The 18,504-nt window shown below is 39.8% G+C and overlaps 1 protein-coding gene across 5 annotated transcripts; it reads right to left on the bottom strand.

Moving 5' to 3' along the window:
• Positions 1–1,445: 1,445 nt before the first annotated feature.
• Positions 1,446–18,115, bottom strand: TMEM237 (transmembrane protein 237). Of its 5 annotated transcripts, none has more exons than XM_081143529.1 (13): positions 17,920–18,048; positions 16,010–16,041; positions 15,379–15,389; positions 14,216–14,272; positions 11,923–12,060; positions 10,676–10,793; positions 9,754–9,911; positions 7,642–7,765; positions 7,210–7,401; positions 6,323–6,396; positions 5,577–5,670; positions 4,632–4,753; positions 1,446–2,056 (listed from the first exon to the last, which is right to left on the bottom strand). In XM_081143529.1, the coding sequence occupies exons 1-13, from the start codon at positions 17,956–17,958 to the stop codon at positions 1,995–1,997; spliced, it is 1,221 nt and encodes a 406-aa protein (XP_080999655.1). In that variant the 5' UTR covers positions 17,959–18,048; the 3' UTR covers positions 1,446–1,994. The 5 variants fall into 5 exon arrangements, with proteins under 5 accessions (XP_080999655.1, XP_080999656.1, XP_080999657.1 ...); XM_081143530.1 differs by lacking the exon at positions 17,920–18,048 and adding an exon at positions 17,240–17,291; XM_081143531.1 differs by lacking the exon at positions 15,379–15,389 and having other exon boundaries at positions 17,920–18,115.
• Between the last annotated feature and the right edge of the window lie 389 nt (positions 18,116–18,504).

Below are 18,504 nucleotides of genomic sequence, written 5' to 3'. Positions count from 1 at the left end.
CGTGCGAGCTTGGCGAGCCGGGAGGATCGGCCCGAGCGCGAGCCCGGCCGCCCAGGCTCCCCGGGCAGGAGGCCGGCCCGTGCGGGACAGCGAGGCTGCTGGGCGGTTACTGAGCACCTGCTCATTTTCTGGTCCGCCCCTTAGCCCGGCACACGCCCTCCCCGCACCTGTGCTTTCTGGGGACCGACAGGATCAGTCATCTATTCCCCGAGTGCCGGACGTTGTATTTCCAACAGTCTAGTTGAACATCTTGACTCAAGTGTCCCATAGACTCGTAACACAACTCATTAATACGCATCTTCCGCCCCCCCCCCCCCCCCCCCCCCCCCGCCTCTAGTGTGTTCCAAACTCATTTTAACACAGCAATGTCATCCAAAAAACTTAAGGCTTCAGAGACATGTTTGAATTCTAACCCTAAGTATTTGCACCCTCCTCTTTCTCTTCATGGCACCTAGTTTAGGACACTTGACACACCCATGACTGGGCCTACCCTAATACAGGATAATCTCCCTATTTCAAGGTTCACAACCTTAATCACATCTGCAAAATGCCTTTTGCCATGTAAGGTTCCAGGAACTGGTATATGGACAGCTTTGGAAGACAATATTCAGCCTACCACAAGCCCCCACACTGGTTTTCTCGTATTTCTCCTTGATGACACTGTTCAGGTGTGGTGTCAGCTCTAATGAGCATGGTGGCTTCCTTGAAGTTTGCTGACAGGGAGGACCATGAACCCTGCACTGCCAGCTTGCTGCCAGCATGCAGACCATCACTGGTTACAGTGAAAACGAATTGGCAGGATGCCAGTGGATTCACAACTCTGGGACAGCAGGGGGAATTCCCTTTGCAGCAACTCCAGCCTCACAGACAGCAAGTTACTCCTACTACCATGCTTGCACCAAATTTATGCCTATTCTCGAAGCCTGCCATCTCTATCAATTTGTCAACCCTCTTCTATTCTACAACAGTCACTTGCTAATTAGGGCTGACCCAATAGTTTTATTGATGTGCTCCAGAGCCTTTAAGAAACCTTTCCCCATAGAGTGCTATTATCTTGAGCTCTAGGTTTTCATACCAGTTGAGGCAACACTGGATACAGCTCTGAAGAGGTCTTTTCCAGTGTAGGACACCTCAGAGTGGGATTTCAAAAGCCAAAGATCTCTCTGACAAAGAGCCTGAGAATAGGCACAGTGAATCCTCATATTTCTTGTCATGCAAAAACAGAGGCATAGGAAAGGGTTCTGCAGAAGTCAACTGAGTGTTAGCTCCACAAGCTCACTGGCCTCTCCTTTATCTCCCTGAGCTCTTGGTCTACTCAGCTTCTCTTCTGCTACACTGATTTTTAAAGCTCCCTAAATGATTCTGATGTGCAACCAACCAGTTATGGGAACCACTTATGTAGGTTCTAAAGAGAAGTAAACTATTTTGGTTATGAAACATTTCAATCAAAAAGATACATTTTCTTTTTATTAGCCATGAAGTAAAGCATCTTTCAAGTTTAAATTACATTACATTATACTTATTACATGATACACAACCACTAAGTCAAGAAAAGACAAATATCATATTTCAATTAATTCAGTAAGGAGACATCAAAAATAAATCATGAAGGCCCTTTTCACCTTCTTCCCTAAGTCCCTAAATTTGTGTTTAAACCTGATATATCTTTTGTAAAACCAAAGGTACAGTTTTTTCTGTATTAGAGCTTTTTAAGATAATGATTATAAATGCAACTAATTTGAAGGAACAGGAAATAAACACTTTCACCTACTTGTTTCTAGCTCATTATCTCCTTTGTCATTAAGATGATAATGTTTGGGTATAAACTGCAGATACAATTTTAACATTTTCCATAATCTTGAGTTTTTTCAGTTTACATAATCAAAAAATCAATTCCAAATACACCTGTACATATCTTATAAAAATACATTTTAAAACAAGAATGGGAAGAATTCTAAATACTGGGTTAGTATTCCTCTGAAGGTGCGCTGGCATTACGAAGAGGCTTTGATTCCTCTATTCGGATATTCTTCCACATCAGAGGAGAACATCAACTCTGGAAGAGAAATGAATAGATCATACTCAAAATAGTTTCCCAGGACCTCAACAAGTGTCTTTCAGTTTAGTTATAAACAGAACTTTAAAATAGTGACATAATAAACAACAACAGAAAGCCCTCAAGTACAAGTAAGAATTCTTGATAGTGAACTCTGATTTAAAAGGTGAGTTAATGACAAATGTACAAGTTTTGCATTTAAAATGTTTCAAAAAAAATTTTTTTTCAAGTTTTAAATGTACTGTTAACCCCTGAAAATTAAAACATATATAATGGAGATAATATAACAACTCTCACCAGGAAATTTAAGTCACTTGGAAAATCCAGGATCATTAAACAGCTGAAATGACTAATTCTATAGAAATCATGAAAACCTAAAATGTAGGAGACAGATTTACATCTGTCTTAAATGTGTTATCCCATTTAATCACCATTACAGCCCTGTAAATGAAGTATTATCATCCCCACTTTATATTTACTTTTTTATCCACATGCAAATAAGATGTTATATAATTCACATGGCCCTAAAAGACAGGATTCTGTATTTAGTAACTAAAGCAGTTTGTGATTTAGACTGAATACTGCACAAGCTTGCTAGATGTAGCTTCAATCCCAATTCAGTACAGAAAGTTATTAGTTGACATTTCTACATTAAACTATTAGCATATATACATAATTTATTAAAATATCAAGAAATATTTAAAAAAGAAAACCTTAAGAGTCTAATAAAGTCTTCTAATGTAAGTAGTAGATTAAAAAAAATCTTTTTTAAAATTACTTTACTTAAATTATAACATCTATTTAAAATTCTGGTGGGTTTTTTCCCCATCATCATTTATCCCCACTATACCGGATTCCACCTACCCCTCTCCCCCACCCCGCAATCACCACACTGTTGTCTGTGTCGACAAGTTCTCTTATTTTTTTCTTTTTTGCTCAATCCCTCCACTCCCCCCCACCCCCCCTACCAGAGCCATCAGCCTGCCCTCTATCTACGAATCTGTATCTATTTTGCTTGTTAGTTCAGTTTGTTCATTTAATTCCACATATGAGTGAAATCATACGGTACTTGTCTTCCTCTGACTGGCTTATTTCACTTAGCATAATGTTCTCTAGGTTCATTCATGCTGTCTCAAAGTGTAAAACTGTCTTCCTTTTTATGGCCAAGTAGCATTCCACTGTGTAAATGTACCACAGCTATTTTATCCACTCATCTATTGACCTGAATGACTAAAAACTATCTTGAGTGAAAGAAAATAGCAAAATACATAAACCCTTTGAAAAAATTTTTTAAATACTTTACATATATTGAAAGAAATAAAACAACAGGATATTTAGTAAAGCCACATAAGAATGACAATACAAAAGGTACATTCATAAATAAAAATCACAAGATTACATTTTTTGTCTTGGTTTTTACAAACAGAAATGTTGGGAAGGTTCTCAATTCTAAGATTTCTGAGACAGTTTGTAATTAGTTGATCAAATTGCAGTTAAGTGCTCAGGAGGTTCAACAATCAAGAGCATAATAATAATCAACATCCAGAAAGTATCACGGAGATTCAAGGGTGAAATTGTGGAACATCTGCCAATGAAATACAACCTGCACTACAAACACCACGCAGTTCCTAAAGCAGTGCTGAAGGACCAGCAGCTTGCTGATACGACTCCTCTCCTTCAGGGGTTCCAACAGGAGTCTGAGAACTAGAGACTGTAAATCTTACTTCACACTGGTCACACTATAGGTAAGATTACAAAACATTTATTAGACAAAAAAGGTTAAGAATTTATTCCATGCAGAAGAAGAGGTAAGAATAATTCACTTTAATATGCATCTGACAGAGGCTACATAGATGAAGCATGATTTATTTCAAACTAAGAGATATTTTTATCTTGTGAGGTATATGATTGACCACTGTGCTGTATACCTGCAACTAATACAAAATAATTCTGAAAGTAAACTGTAATAAAAATAAAACAATGCCCAGCCAGGCGTGGCTCAGTGGCTGAGCACTGACCTAGGATCCAGACGATCAGGGTACAATTCCCGGTCAGGGCACATGCCCGGGTTGCGGGCTGCAGCCAATCAATGACTCTCTCATCATTGATGTTTCTGTCTCTCTCTCTCCCCTCTCTGAAATCAATAAAGATATATTTAAAAAAAAAAAAAAAAAAAGAACATCTGGTGGCAATTTGTAGTTAACACAATATTAAAAATAATAATAAAATAAAAATAAAACAATAAAGAGATACTTTGATTGGAAGGAGAACAGGAGAAATGAAGAGCAAAGACTTTCTATAAAATACTTGAAGGGTTAAAAAAAAAAACCCACCTCCTACATATGCACCAGGGCCACAGAGGGCCCTCATTTAGTACTCCGAGATTTCAGCTCTCCTAGACGCTCTTCCCTGCTTCTCTTGGTATTGTTTCACCACTTTAGTGTCACTCTTCTTGTGTTACTTTATTATAAATATGTCTTTGTTAGCACAATTTTATAAGCTATAGCCATTAAAAGGTTTCTGAAATCATTATAGAAGATTACATGGTATGCTTATACTATTTGTTCTTTAATACCTTCACTAAGATCCATGCCTGGCCTATAAGTCAAAAAAAGCCAAGACAATCCAACCAGAATGGCTACCACCAGATTCACCATGATCCACGGCTGGAGAACCTGTTCCTCAATTCCTGCTGCCCTAAAGATACAGAAATACTCATTAGTAATGTCTTCATTTTTGTTCATATATCTAATTATGTCTATAAAATAGCAGTCCTCGTCTATAGGAATAACAAATAATGAAATAAAATATCATACCCTATAAGATAAAACCATACACATATCATAAATATATATCATGAGAACAAAGGGTCAAAGGATATTGAATTCTGACGAGATCTGCTTTGTATACTGATGTAAATGGAAATTCTGTGTTGTCAACAAATTTGTCTAAGTTTCTCTTCCGACTACTATGATGCCACTTACTCTTCATGAAGTATCTTTCCTTTCTCTCTTTACCTCATGCCTCTTAGCCACTCTCTCTGCCGCTCTGAGTTTTGTGATCTAGATCTCAGCCGTCCTGTTAGCCTGATGGCTGGCGGCTGATCTGAGGAGGGTGACGCTCCCTAGTCTGCCCTCTCTCTAATATTGCTTGGTTGTCTGACTCTATCCCAGCCACTCAATTCCATCACTGTTCTGGGGTATTAGGCTCCGGATTGGGGGTGAGGATGCTGAGCTCTTTCAGTTCATCATGCAATGACATTTTAAAACCGTAAGTTAAGAAATTTAAAACAGATTTGTAAAAAAAAAGACATTTCATTAAAAATGCAGGTGTTTATAATAACAGTTATCCATTAACAAATGGAGTAGGTATTTTCTTGCCACAATTTTGTAGACAAAAACAAGGCCTTTATTATTTATAGATAAAAACATGTAAAAAATTGAAGAATTAGAATGGTACCATTATTCCCATTGCTACTGTTATTACCATTAACAACTGCAAATGCCATTGTGAATCTTACCAGAGGCTCCCATTAACAGAAGAAGGTGTGTAAAGGTGGATTCTGTCACTTGTCATTTGCTGACTCAGAGATAGTATAAGAGCAGTAAAGTACACTGAGAAAAAGATAAAATGAAATTACTAATAGTGTATTTTTAACAGTCATATTTATTTTGAATTTATAGATTACTTTAAGGTAAAAAATCATCTGTACTTTAGGGAATGATAATATAAAAGAAATTCATTTGGTTAATCAATAGGCTGGATTATTTTTCAAGAACACACGTACAGAAGGGTCTTTTGAGATGCTCACTATTTCATCATTAGAACTGACTAGAACCTAGTAGACGTTTTAAGAAATTAAATAACTGACTATAGGTCCTAAAGCTAGTTTTGCTAATATTTTCATAACTTAGAAAATGTATTCCAAATTATCCAAAAGATAAAAAAACATTATTTGTTACTGAAATGCCATGCCAGCTCAGTCTGTTTACTGGCAGGTAGAAAATACAAAAGCTAAATATTACTTAATATAGAACAAATTAAACTTTTAAAAGTTATTAAGATCAACCTCTATTGAAAAATAATTTTATCAAAATTATGCCAACCATGTTTTTTAAATTACAAATTCTACTGAACACCTGTAAGTAACGTTTACAGGCAGCAGTAATATAAAATCATTTTAAAAATAAAATTAAACTTTTCCTCATTCAAAATTACAATGTAATTCAAGTATAGCACTGTTATCAAATTAAACTATTTACTCACAGAAAGATGCGAAAGCTGTTGGATCCAGGGCAAGAAAATTTCGGATTGCTACTGATGTTTTGGCAAAGTCAATCCTAAAAAATACAAAAGTCTCTTGTCAGAATGCCACTGTAAACTTCTTACAAAACTGTATTCTCTTGACTATAGTTTTTCCTTCTCTATTCTAATGCTACCCCATTTATTGTCTCTTACTAAGCCTTAAGTAGCTACAGTAGGGTCTCTGCAGATGTGATTAAGTTAAGATGAGGCCATTAGAATGGACCAAAATCCAATATGACCAATGTCCTTATAAGAGAAGAGACACAGACATAGAGACACACAGAAAGACTGCCATGTGACAACAGGAGGCAGACATTGGAGTGATGATTCTACAAGCCAAGGAATGCCAAGGATTGCCAGCAACCACTGGAAGCTAGGAGAAAGGCATGGAATAGAGCCCTCCAAAATGGAACCAACCTTGCTGATACCTTGATTTCAGACTTATAGCCTCCAGGACTGTGAGGGAATAAATTCCTATTGTTTTAACCCACCCAGTTTGTTGTACTTTGTTACAGCAACCCTAGGAAAGTGATAAAATATCCAGACTCTCTTCTATACCTGAATCAAATTATTTGGAAGGTTATATTTGGAACTTTTTGAATTGATTATATTTGGAAGAAATTTTAGACTTAGAGTTGATGCTGAAATGAGTTAAGACTTTTGGGTGTGTGTTTTTTCCACAGTATGCTCACTTCCCACTCTCCTCCACCTTAAAAAAACACCACCACACTGGCCTAAAAAAATGAAAATAATTCTATTTTGAAAACTGTCATAGTCAGTGACACATTTTGCTCAACATTTCCCCCCAAAAGGAAAGTTAGAAGGATGTATAATCATAACAGTCTTACCTGTCAAAAGCTGAAACTGTACTTAGAGTCAAAAGCAAGTAGAGAAGACTCTGGAATGGATATGCTAATGTCTTGTATTGTTGCAGAAGGTTTGAGAGGTTAGAAAGTTGATCTCCTGCTAGAACATATATCACAATAATATTCCACACAGCACAGCCAGCCAAGAAGCCATTAGAAAAGAGACCAACCATCCTGAATGGAAAAGGGTTTAATTATTATACATGAATTACTAAAAAAGTAAAAAGCTAAAATATTTTAAAAATCTATCCACATATAAGAATAAAATTCAACATTTCATAAAAAATAAAAGCAAGCTTTTCCTTTTTTTTTTTTTAACTACATGCAAGGCAGATTACTTAAGTGTTGAACAATCAACACTTTTTTTTTTAAATGGAATATCTGCTTCCAGAAAAGTCCAACAAAAGCAGTCACCTGAAAGCCCGGTGCACTGAAAGTGCAACATCTCTGGTCGTCCAGGAAGGCTTCATGTCCATTGACATGTCTATATTCTCTGTGGTCTTTATCAACTCTGAACGATCAGTGGCCTGGAATCGCCCTAAGAACATATCACATAATTATTAACTAATAAGAGAGAACGCTGAGAGTCTTTTTTATTATTCCATACTTAGGAACCCTTAAAAGGAGTATGTCCATGTGCTTTCTTCTCAAACCAAAACAGATGTTGAAGCAAGTTATGGAAATTGATTATATTTAATGAAATGAAATAATGAATTTCCAACTAAGAAAAAAGTCTAAAGACCTTTTAGATGACAAAGTCTAATATATTCTAATTTAGAGATTTTAGAAGTACTAAAGTTTAAATGTCAACACTATAAAGTTAAGTCAATATTTGAAAACACTTTACATTTCTTAGGAAAAGATACCAATGTATGTAGCAAGGGACATGCTCTAGATGACAAAAAAGAAATGGATAGTTTCATAAACTTCTTCTAAGAAGACTCCTGTGAAAGTCTTAATTCAAGTGTCAGCACTGCAACACTGTGTGAACAGAGTTTTATCCCCTTACTGTTGACAAGGAGGCCCCTTCTCATGTCTACCAATCCACAAACAGACCTCGGGCAGCAGGAAAGTTTCCATTTCTTTCTTTCTTTTTTAGTATATCTTTTATTGATTTCAGAGAGAGGAAGGGGGAGGGAGAGAGAGAGAGAGAAATATCAATGATGAGAGAGTCGTCATTGATTGGCTGCCTCCTGCATGCACCATACAGGGGATCGAGCCCACAACCTGAGCAGCATGTGCCCTGACTGGCAATCGAACCGTGATCTCCTGGATCCCAGGTCGATGTTCAACTGCTGAGCCACGCCTGGCCAAGCAGAAAAGTTCCATTTCAATCTTGCTTCCAAACCTGGCTGCCAGGTACTTTGGAGAACAAAAGACAGAGGTGCATCACCTAATATTTCCCAAAAAAAGACAACTTTTGGAAAGACAACTAGCATTTTTTAAGGTCAGTTACTCTATTAGGGAAGTCTCTGTGCTAAGGGAAGCCAGAATAAAAATGATTGAGTGATACTGCTTGAAAATAGCCTGAAGTAAATTAAATGGCCGCAGGTATACCCATTAAAGCAGTTGACTAGCAGTCATGAAACTGAGTCCAAGTTCTGCACTAACCAGCTATGAGACCCTGGATAGGTCAGCCTCTCTAGATCACAGGTTTCTCACTGGTGAAGGTCCCTTAGATGGGATATTACAGAACCACGTTTTAAAACAACTTCTGTAAAATCTAAATTGTACATTTTAAAAGCTAATCTTTATGCTTCAAATGAGTTCTTTAGGTAGCATCTTCACAGCATATCCATGGGAAGAACATATGGTTATGATCATGCTTTTGGTAAGTTTTTCTTAAAACACTGCAAATGCAGTCTTATAACCAACCAGTGGGCACTACACAACATCAGAACTGTTTTCCCAAAGAACATACAGTTACTATGTTGTGTTTCTTATTTAATATGGTAATACCATCATGTATGTTCTTCATTTATTTTTAATTATAGAATTTATATCATTACCTGCCCCACCACCAGCACCACCACCAATTGCAGAAAACTGGTAAAATACAACAAAGAATACAGAAATGGGTGAAGGGTAAGGGGAGATTTTAAAAATTACCCCAAATCCCATTACCCAGAAACAATCAGCATTAATATTTTGGTGTATTAACTTCTAGTCTTTTGTACTGTGTATTCTGTCATTGAGATCAAACTATATGTGTGTGTATGTTTATTTTTCATTAGAATCTTTCCAAGAAATATAAAACTCTTCCTAAACATTATTTTTAATGATGCAGATTTTATTGTATAGATAAAGCATGCCTTACAGAAATCATTCCCCTGCTCTTTTATATTTAGGTTATTTCCAGTTTTTTGTTCTCATGAAACAGTGTGATGATTAGCTTTGTGTATAAATTTTTGTCCATGTTTTTGCTTATTTCCTTACTTTAGATTTACAGAAGTATAGTTCCTAGATCAAAGGATATCCTTATGAACTTCTTAAAGATCTCATGTTCCATAACAAGGAACTACTTACGGCTTTTTTCCACAAACACTTTGCCTACAGGCTGGCTAATGCCAGTGGGTGCAGTGAACACAGACTGTTGTTCTGGACTCCTTTGCTCATCAGTAATTATGTCTTCATCTTCTACTCCTAGCTCATTGGCATACTGCAATTCTGTTGGCCGGGCTTTCCTATAATCGGAGAATGTAAGAAAAATGGATGATTAGTAAATTTTTACAGACCCACACAAGGAGGTGCCTGTGAGTAGAATGAAAAGAGCCCTGGACTTTGAGTGGAGAAATTTGGATTTTACTCAAACAGATCAGTTATTAACTGTTAGGTGCAGAAGTCGCCTATATTTCTGTGGGCCTGTTTTCTCCTCTGGACAATGTAGTGACTAAACTAGATTTTTAAGGTTCTTTCCAGACTTAAAATTTCATCATTTTATACAGACACTGATTACTATTTATAGGGTCATGTCTAAATACAAATAATAGTGTTATATAACTTCCAGTGTATTAAAGTATGCCATTCTATTTTATCTGACACTTAATTTCCTATGCTAAAATACACATCATTCTTAATTATTGCTGAAATAATCATAATTTGAATTCTGTTAACATGAGACAATAAATAATAGCCTATTTTATTAATATTACCTTTAATTTTTAATGTCTTGAATATGTAGTTTTTTGCTACTTATATAAAATCTTCTATTTGTGTGTCTCTTTTTTAGAGACAGCTCCTAAAAATTTTTATTCAAGTACTATATTTTACTTTTCGCCGTCATCTACACTTTTCAAATTTATCACTAGGTTGGTTTAACTGATATTTTTGTAATACTACTTATCCTAGAAATATACAACTACAAGTACTTATAAGATTTATTCAGAAGCTCTGAATTAAGCATCAGAGTATTCCTGAAGGATATTTAGAAGAACAAACAAATTCTTACTTTGTCTTCCTTCGAGGTTTTTGAATAACAGGCTCCTCAGCTGGCTCCACATTGATACCATTTTCATTTCGAAATAAAGATGGACTAGGTGTCTTCTGGGTGAAGGCAGTCTCCAATTCTGGAAAAAAAAAAAAAAAAAAAGTAGATTAAATTTTCGAATTATTATAATGTAAAAAGAAAAGTAAGGTACAGGACTTTTGTAATATAAGAGAACCTTAAAATTTTTAATTGGGCAAACTTTTTTTAGCATTTAATTTTAAAAATTTTACACTCTAAACATGTAATGAAATATTTGAAATTGCAATGCCAAAAATATGGGGGAAAAATTATGTAAATCAACAGAGACACACACGGGAAAATGCGAAGATAGGCACATAACGACGTTATGCCGTCATAAGCCAAGGACTGCTAAGAACTACCAGGAGCTAGAAGAGGCAAAGATGGATTCTTGCCTAGAACCTTCAGAGGGAGCATGGCCCTGTGCACACCCTGCTTTTGAACTTCTATCCTCCAGAACTGTCAGAGACTAAATTTCTGTTGTTACAAGTCAATCAGTTTGTGGCAATCTGTTAAGGCAGCCCTAAAAATTAATATAACATAGTTTACAAAATGGGATCCTCTGATACATACTGTTTTATAACCTTTGGTTTTGACTCAACAATATATTACTGATGGTTTTCCATGTCACAATATCACAACTGTCATTGTGATATTTAACAATTCAGTTAATGAGCACTTGGTTTCTATTAAATGGATAAAATGTTTTATTTAGCCAATATCACATTGTTAAATGTTTGGTATTACCAGTTTCTATTCTTCTAAATAATATTGCCGTTAACATCCTTTAATTACTGTAGCTGTAGCTGTTGTTACTTCTACTCCTATAAGTTTGAACAGGCCTTATTATATTATTGTTAATAGAGAACCTATCCTTTCCCCACTAATCTCAAACGTCCATTTTATCATATATTAAATTCTTATACACATCAAAATATAAACTATTTTAATCTAAATCTATTTTAGTTCTGAATTTGTACCACTTCCCTCAAAATCTACACACACATGATCAAAAGAGACCCTCTAAAGTGTTCTTGACTTAACCCACTAGAGTTATTCTAGTGATAAAAATTTTAAGAAAAAAAAAAAAAGTGATATGGGTGGGGAAAAAATGGGAACAGACAGGTTTTTATTCATACACCCAAAATCACAACCGCTATCACAACGTGACCTTGGCTGTTTTTACACACCAAGAGGTACCCTTGTCTTCTTCTGTCTTCTTTGAACAGGAGCTTGTGGATGCTCTACGGGTTCGTTGGTTGGTGGCTTGCTGCTCTCAGATGGCTTATGAATAGCAGTCTGAACAAGACCTTCCAAAGAAGCACCTGCTACAGAAATACAGAGTGAAAAAAATGGGATGACTTGAGCAGAGACCACTGAGTCTTAAAAAGATGAGAAAAGAGGGAACTGGAATTTTTCCTATATAACCACCCCTTCTACTACAGAACCAATCTTCGTTTTCTTCCTCCTCACCTATAACTTTGGATTTTAAATTGAGAAAAGAAATAAATAAGGGAACAGGAAGAATGAAAAAGAAAAAAGGGAGGTTAGGAAAAAGAACAAAAGAAGGAGAGGAGAATTTGCTTCAGAATTTTCAACGAGGTAAAAACATAATGGAAACTGCTGCCACAGAGAACTCTCTTATTTGTCTTACGCCTTAAGAATTATTAGCTTCTGTATAGTTTAGTACCTTCTCTAGGAAATTAACACATGATAACGTCATCATGGATAATTGGAGTTAACAGATAATTTATAAACCTTTTCATTTGGTCATTCATTTTAATTTCTCCCCTCATCAAGTCTTTGAACAGATTTTGACACATTTCTGCATATTTGAATTTTACTTGAATGTAGATTCCCTTGCCCATCTTCTTCACAAAAGAAGGAATATAAATATTTTAAGAAACAAATAAAAATATGCTTAACCTCATTAGTATTCAGAAAAATGAAAACTAAAATAAGCACTTTCTGCCCACTAGATTGACAAAAAAACCCAACAAATTAAAAGACTGATATTATCCAATGTGGTCAGGGACTTAGTGAATGTGACACTCAAACTCTGTTGGTGGCAATAAAATAACCAAATCTTCCTTGAAGGCAATTTAGCAGAATCGTATCATATTACTAATGCACAGGTCCTCTGCGTAGCAATTTCACTGCTAGCAATCCATCCTCTGGAAACAGCTCTCCTTTCCCGCCACCCACTATTTCAGAACTGCAAAACTGCAGAAGTGAAAAATCTGAAATAACCTAAATGAGTTTTAATAAAAGCCTAGCAACATGTCCCCCTTTCTGTCTAGAGCACTGCTTTTTTGTCTTCTCTGTTTTACAAGAAAGAAGCGCTGAGAGCTGGGACAGAGCTGTCCCTCTGCTCTCAACTGTCCTTACTGTATTCTCCACCCGTGGCCTTCCTAAGTCCAGATGTACGTCTATATTCAACTTTGAGTGTATTTCTAGAGCCTTCAGTGTCTTTATGAATCCAAGTCTCTTTGCATCTCTTTTCTCTTTGTTTCGTCTCTACTTGTCTCTTTCTATGTATGCATTCATCTCCATTTCTTCCTTTCTCTCTAACCAGTCCTCCATTTGCTAGGCAATCAATGATAAGCCAAAGTAAGTCTCTGACCAAGTGTAAGGTACAATCAGCTATGGGCTTTAAGAAGCTCATCCAGCAGTGGTAGACAGGACTAGAGCAAAGGAAAGCTAGAAGCACAATGTTGGAGGCTAATCCAATAGCTCAGGTGAGAAGTGGAAAGGAGCTAAACTACCTACAGTTATGACAGCAGAAATGAAAGGGAAAAGAGACATAAAAGATGCCATAGAAAAAGCAAGCAATGGGACCAGTTAGAGTGGACACTGAGGTTTCCAGCCTGAGTGACTGGGAGAGTGGTAGGTTCCATTAACAGAAATTTGTGAGAAATAAAAACAGATTTATTTCTGAAGGTGAAAAATTCTGGATGTGGGAGTCTGAGTTACTCACCAAACGCCCAGGATTATTACTGGATAACTAAAACAAAAAGGAGCTCACAGAACCTGCTCATTATTGGAGCTTTAATACCTGGATGGCACGGCCCTGCCTTCAGACTTGTGCTCTGATATAGAGATTCTCGAACTGAAATGAGAGATCCAAGAACCTTGTGTCTCTATTATCCAGTATCCTGTTCAAGGGTCTGGAATCAATCATAGCTTAAGACAGCTACGGTGTCTAGGGATAAAAGAACCCTAAGAGTCCAAGAATGCAGCGGAAGTAAGAGTACTGGGGGCACAACCTTTTATTTCATGAATCCTTCTGGAGACTCTTCAGGTTGCCCACTGCCGCGTCCCTCACTGCCACCAGGAATCCCACTGCTTCAGTGACCTCGATTCTACCCACAATACAACAGTGACTTGGATCGGCAGGGGCCTCGTCTCTCCTTGATCTGTGATGTTTATCATGCCTGAGGTCCTGGAAAAACTTACGGTTCCACACAACAAAGAACAACTCACCTAGCATGGCTTTTGTTCTCGGCTTCTTTTTCTTAGGATGACTAAGTGGAATATCATCTATAAAACAAAAAGAACAGAAAAGGCTGCCTAAAATTCTATGCAGGGAATAGTCAAAGGGGACTTTTAATAGGGAAGACCTCTCCCTGTCTTCTCTGTGGCCAGCCAACATCCCTTAGGGGAAGGAGCTAAGAAATTGACAAAATCAAAGAGAGCCCATAGTGTGGTACCAAGGGCTCACTGCTGGTCAGTAATGTTAGAAACTGTGACACAGAAAGTGCGCTCACCAAATACTCATCTGATCCCCAACATTTTCCAGCCCCTACCACTTAGGTGTGGCCTATGATTGGTTCTGACCAATAGGCTGTGAGTGAAGTGATCTCTCTCACAGAGCCAGTGAGAAACCTTCCAGCTTTCTCTTCCCTTGCTGTGGCAACTGAGGAGACCTCACGTTAAGATGGCAAAACCAGCCCGGCTGGTGTGGCTCAAAGGCTGAGCGTCGACCAGTGAACTAGGAGATCGTGGTTCGATTCCAGGTCAGGGCACATGCCGGGGTTGTCAGCCTGATCCCCAGCAGGGGGTGTGCAGGAGGCAGCCGATCAATGACTGTCTCATTGATGTTTCTCTCTCTCTCTCTCCCTCTCCTTTCCTCTCTATGAAATAAAAACATATTTTGAAAAAATGGCAAAACCACAGGATGGAGGTAGACTTATCACTACATTATTATCGAACAGGTAGTGAAAGGCAAATGTCCTGATTTATTGCCACAATGGACTTTGCATTAACCAGAAATAACCCTACATGATATTAAGTCACTGAGATTTGGGGGTTAGTGTAGCATGACCCAGTCTATCCTGACTAATTGAGACAAAGGAAGATATAGTCCCTAATACAGAGCTATAAACTAGCCGGAGTTATGATCTGGGTGACTCCATTCAGGAATGAGTGCTTTTATATTTGCAAGGTCAAACATCAACCATATAACTAGTGTTATTTATCAACCATCATTTAAAAATGGCAGCCATAGATTATTATGATAAAAAGATATTGTAGTATTACAAATTATACCATTCAGATTCAATTTTAAAAGAAACATTAACAAATTAAACTTTTGAACATCCAATACTATATGCAGAAAGTTTTACATTAACAGTGAACTAACTCACCTTGAATAACACTTTACATGACACCGACCAAATTTAATCAGGACAAAGACAAAAAAAAGAAACTCTATTAATTAGAAATCTACTATATTGTCAGACTGAAAAATGACTTAAATCATTACAGCTTTAAAATAAAATTAGCTTTCACATAAAGTCTGCTAGTTTACAAACTAACTTATTTACAAATAATAAGCTATTTAATAAAACTGCTAATAAAATAACCACAATATTTTCTGAATCTACATATACATACTCCCAACTATCTATTAATAAAGTGGATTAAACAGATTAAGAACTCTTATTTTGTCACTGATTATAATAAGCTTAAACTCTGAGGAAACTATTCTAGGAAACAAAAGGAGGTCAGAATTCTGATAAACAAGACACTGAAAATTTCAGAATGGATCCATTATCCTACCACGTTGACATTCAGGCTTTGGAACATAACATTTAATTATAACTGTTACCCTAACGATTCAGGGATTTTTCACCTTTAAACCGTTAAGAAGCGTTTTCCTAAAAACTTCAAGAAATCTTTTGAATTACTGTATAGTTTTTGCAATGGTAGTCAATTTTTCACTTTACTCATTTTGCATTTTTAAAACTCAATAAAATTACTGTAAACTTCTTTTACCTTGGCACAGGTGGAAGGGCTCGTGGAGGACGCTATGGGAAAAAGAAAGTTACTTGTAAGTAAAATCCTACAGCATCCTTACTTCATATATTTCAAACGGTTTGATTGCTGTTCATCAGTGACAGCCAGGAGGTACTGACGAGAACCAAACGGGCAGTATTTAAATTCTGTCTACCTACTCTAAATTTCACATAAGACCCCTTCCTTTTTATCTACAAGCAAGGCCCTGTTCTAAGCACTAGGAATACATTAATGAACAAAACAGACAGATCCTGCTTTCATGGAACTTTACACTCTAGCGGTTAAGTGTTAGCAGATAACGTTGACATATATACAGTAGTAAATGAGGTGGGATGGGGGCTGCTAGTTTAGCCAGGGAAAGTCTCTCTGACACCTGAGCTGAGACCTGAGTGAGCAAGGAGCCTACGTTTTTGACCAAGGGAAGCAGATACAAAAGCCTCTGGGGAAGCCCGGGCGTGGAGCGGTCCCGGTACAAGGCCCGGAGGGCTGCAGCCGCACCGAGGAGAGGCGGGCAGGCGCCGGTTAACCGGGGTCCTGAAGGTGGAGGGAAGGAACCTAGATTTTGTTTTAACTCAGTAGGAAGCCACTGGAGGTTTTAAGCCACACAGTCACATGCTTTTTAAAAAGATCCCTCTAAATACAGGATGAAGAATGCATTTTAGGACAGAAAGAATAGGGGAGGGGGAAACCCTTATAAATGCTGCTTTACATGAATGAGAAGAGTTGTATCTGTAGTTCAGAGAGATTATCCTTAAGAAGCACCCTGGAATCTTTCCACGTAAAATGCTAACAGGAATGCCTACAAGTCAGGTCACCGGTCCGAGTCCCTCACGCTGCCGGCAGAGAACCGACTCAAGGGTGAACGCTCAGGCTCCTGCAGCCGGCGCGGCAGCGGGCCCACCTCCACCCACTCAGCTGACCGGCGTATTAATGCAAGCGGCACGCGACGAAGGCAAGGCGGCCGCGTCCACACTATCCAGGGCCCAGAATTACAACCGGAATGACCACGGTCGCACGAAGGCGCTTTTGTTCTAAAGACGCCAGGAGCGGCGTTCCAGCCACGGCTCAGTGCGCACAGCTCCGCATTTCAAAAGTCCCGCAAAAATGACGTGCCACCCACGCACAAACCCAACCTTTCCGCCTCTAAAGCAGGGCGGGTCAGCTGGATTCAGAAGCCAAGCAAATGAAAAGCATCTCAGGGTGGCTCACCGCCTGCGTCCGTCCCATTCCTCCCACGGTCGCGGGCGGCCGCCCGCCCGCAGCCCCTCCCCCAGCCCGGCACCGCGCGCGCAGGCGCACTGCGCCCTGGCGGGGTCGCCTCGGGCGCTCGGGCCCGCAGCCCCGGCCGCGCGGGGGGCGCGAGTGGGGGACCCCGGGGCCAGGCCGGGCCTTCCCGGCCTATCGATGCCGGAAACGGGGCGGCGAGTCGGGGCCGACGAGTCCGAAGAGAGACTCCGGCGGGGTGGGGCGGCAATCACGGTTCTCCCCACGGTTTCCCAAGCGATTTACTCGAGAAACAGGAGAGAAGGCGGTGATTCAACGTGCCCACTGGCAAAGCGCGCCCCCCTTCCCGGCGGCTTCACGCCCTCGGCGGGAGTCAGCAGGCCGGCCTCGCAGGCCGCCCCAAACCCCGCGGCCCGCGGCGGCGCCTGAGGCGTCGTCCTGGCAACACGCCCCCTCGGGCCGGGGAACTTCACACCCGGCTCCGCGGGTTCGGGTCCGGCGTTGGGAAAACTTCCAGCCCCCGCCCGGGTCCGACCCCGTGGACGCCGAGGGGGTTGCAGCGCCCCCCGCCCCCGGGCTCTCCCCTCCGGACCCCGGAGCGCTGGCGGCGGCCCGCCCAGGGGGAGCTGCGGCGCTGGGGCAGCCTCCTCCCAGCCCCCGCTCACCGGGTGGTCCTCCAGCCCGAGCCCCGAGTCGGCCCTCATGGCGCCCTCCCTGCGGGGCTCCCTTGGCGCAACCGCCGCGGGCCCGAGCCCGGTTCCCCCGACGCCGCGGCCTCCGGGCCCCGCGGGAGGCGGGAGCTTCGTGGCTCCTGACTAGGCCGCCGCCCCGGGGCCGGGTCTCCGCCGCCTCCGCTCCACTGGAGTTCCCGGGCTCGGGAGTGGGGCGGTGCTTCTGTTCCGAGGGGGGTGGGGGAGTTGGGGGGGACCGGCAATGCCAGACCGTCTCCCGCGTGTGCGCGGGCGCGTTGACACCGGCAACCGCCACATTCCCTCCATCCCGCAACTGTAAATCAAGATGGGGGAACCCTTTTCTCAAAGAAGCGCAACCTAGAATCAAATCCGGGCTCAAATCAGTATCATTAAAAATGACTTAATTTTCGTGTTGTTTGGTTGGGATTTTTAGAATTCACTTTAAATTTAAAAACTACAAATGCGGGGTATGCCCATAAAATGTTAAATGGGTTAAAGCTGTAAAGAAAGAAACATTGGAATTAGTAATGATTTAATGTGTGTGTACACGTTTTGGGG

The sequence above is a fragment of the Miniopterus schreibersii genome, assembly GCF_964146895.1.
Source record: "Miniopterus schreibersii genome assembly, chromosome: 7".
Classification (NCBI taxonomy): domain Eukaryota; kingdom Metazoa; phylum Chordata; class Mammalia; order Chiroptera; family Miniopteridae; genus Miniopterus; species Miniopterus schreibersii.
Note: the sequence above shows the minus strand (reverse complement) of the source record. Positions and strands in the feature narration are given on the sequence as shown.

Coding starts and splice junctions, on each gene's coding strand:
- TMEM237 (XM_081143529.1), bottom strand. CDS start 17,958: ATGAGGGCCGACTCGGGGCTCGGGCTGGAGGACCACCCG. Junction 6,397..7,209: donor ACAGTTTCAGCTTTTGACAG/GTAAGACTGTTA, acceptor TGTATTTTTTAG/GATTGACTTTGCCAAAACAT. Junction 5,671..6,322: donor AACAGCTTTCGCATCTTTCT/GTGAGTAAATAG, acceptor TCTTTTTCTCAG/TGTACTTTACTGCTCTTATA.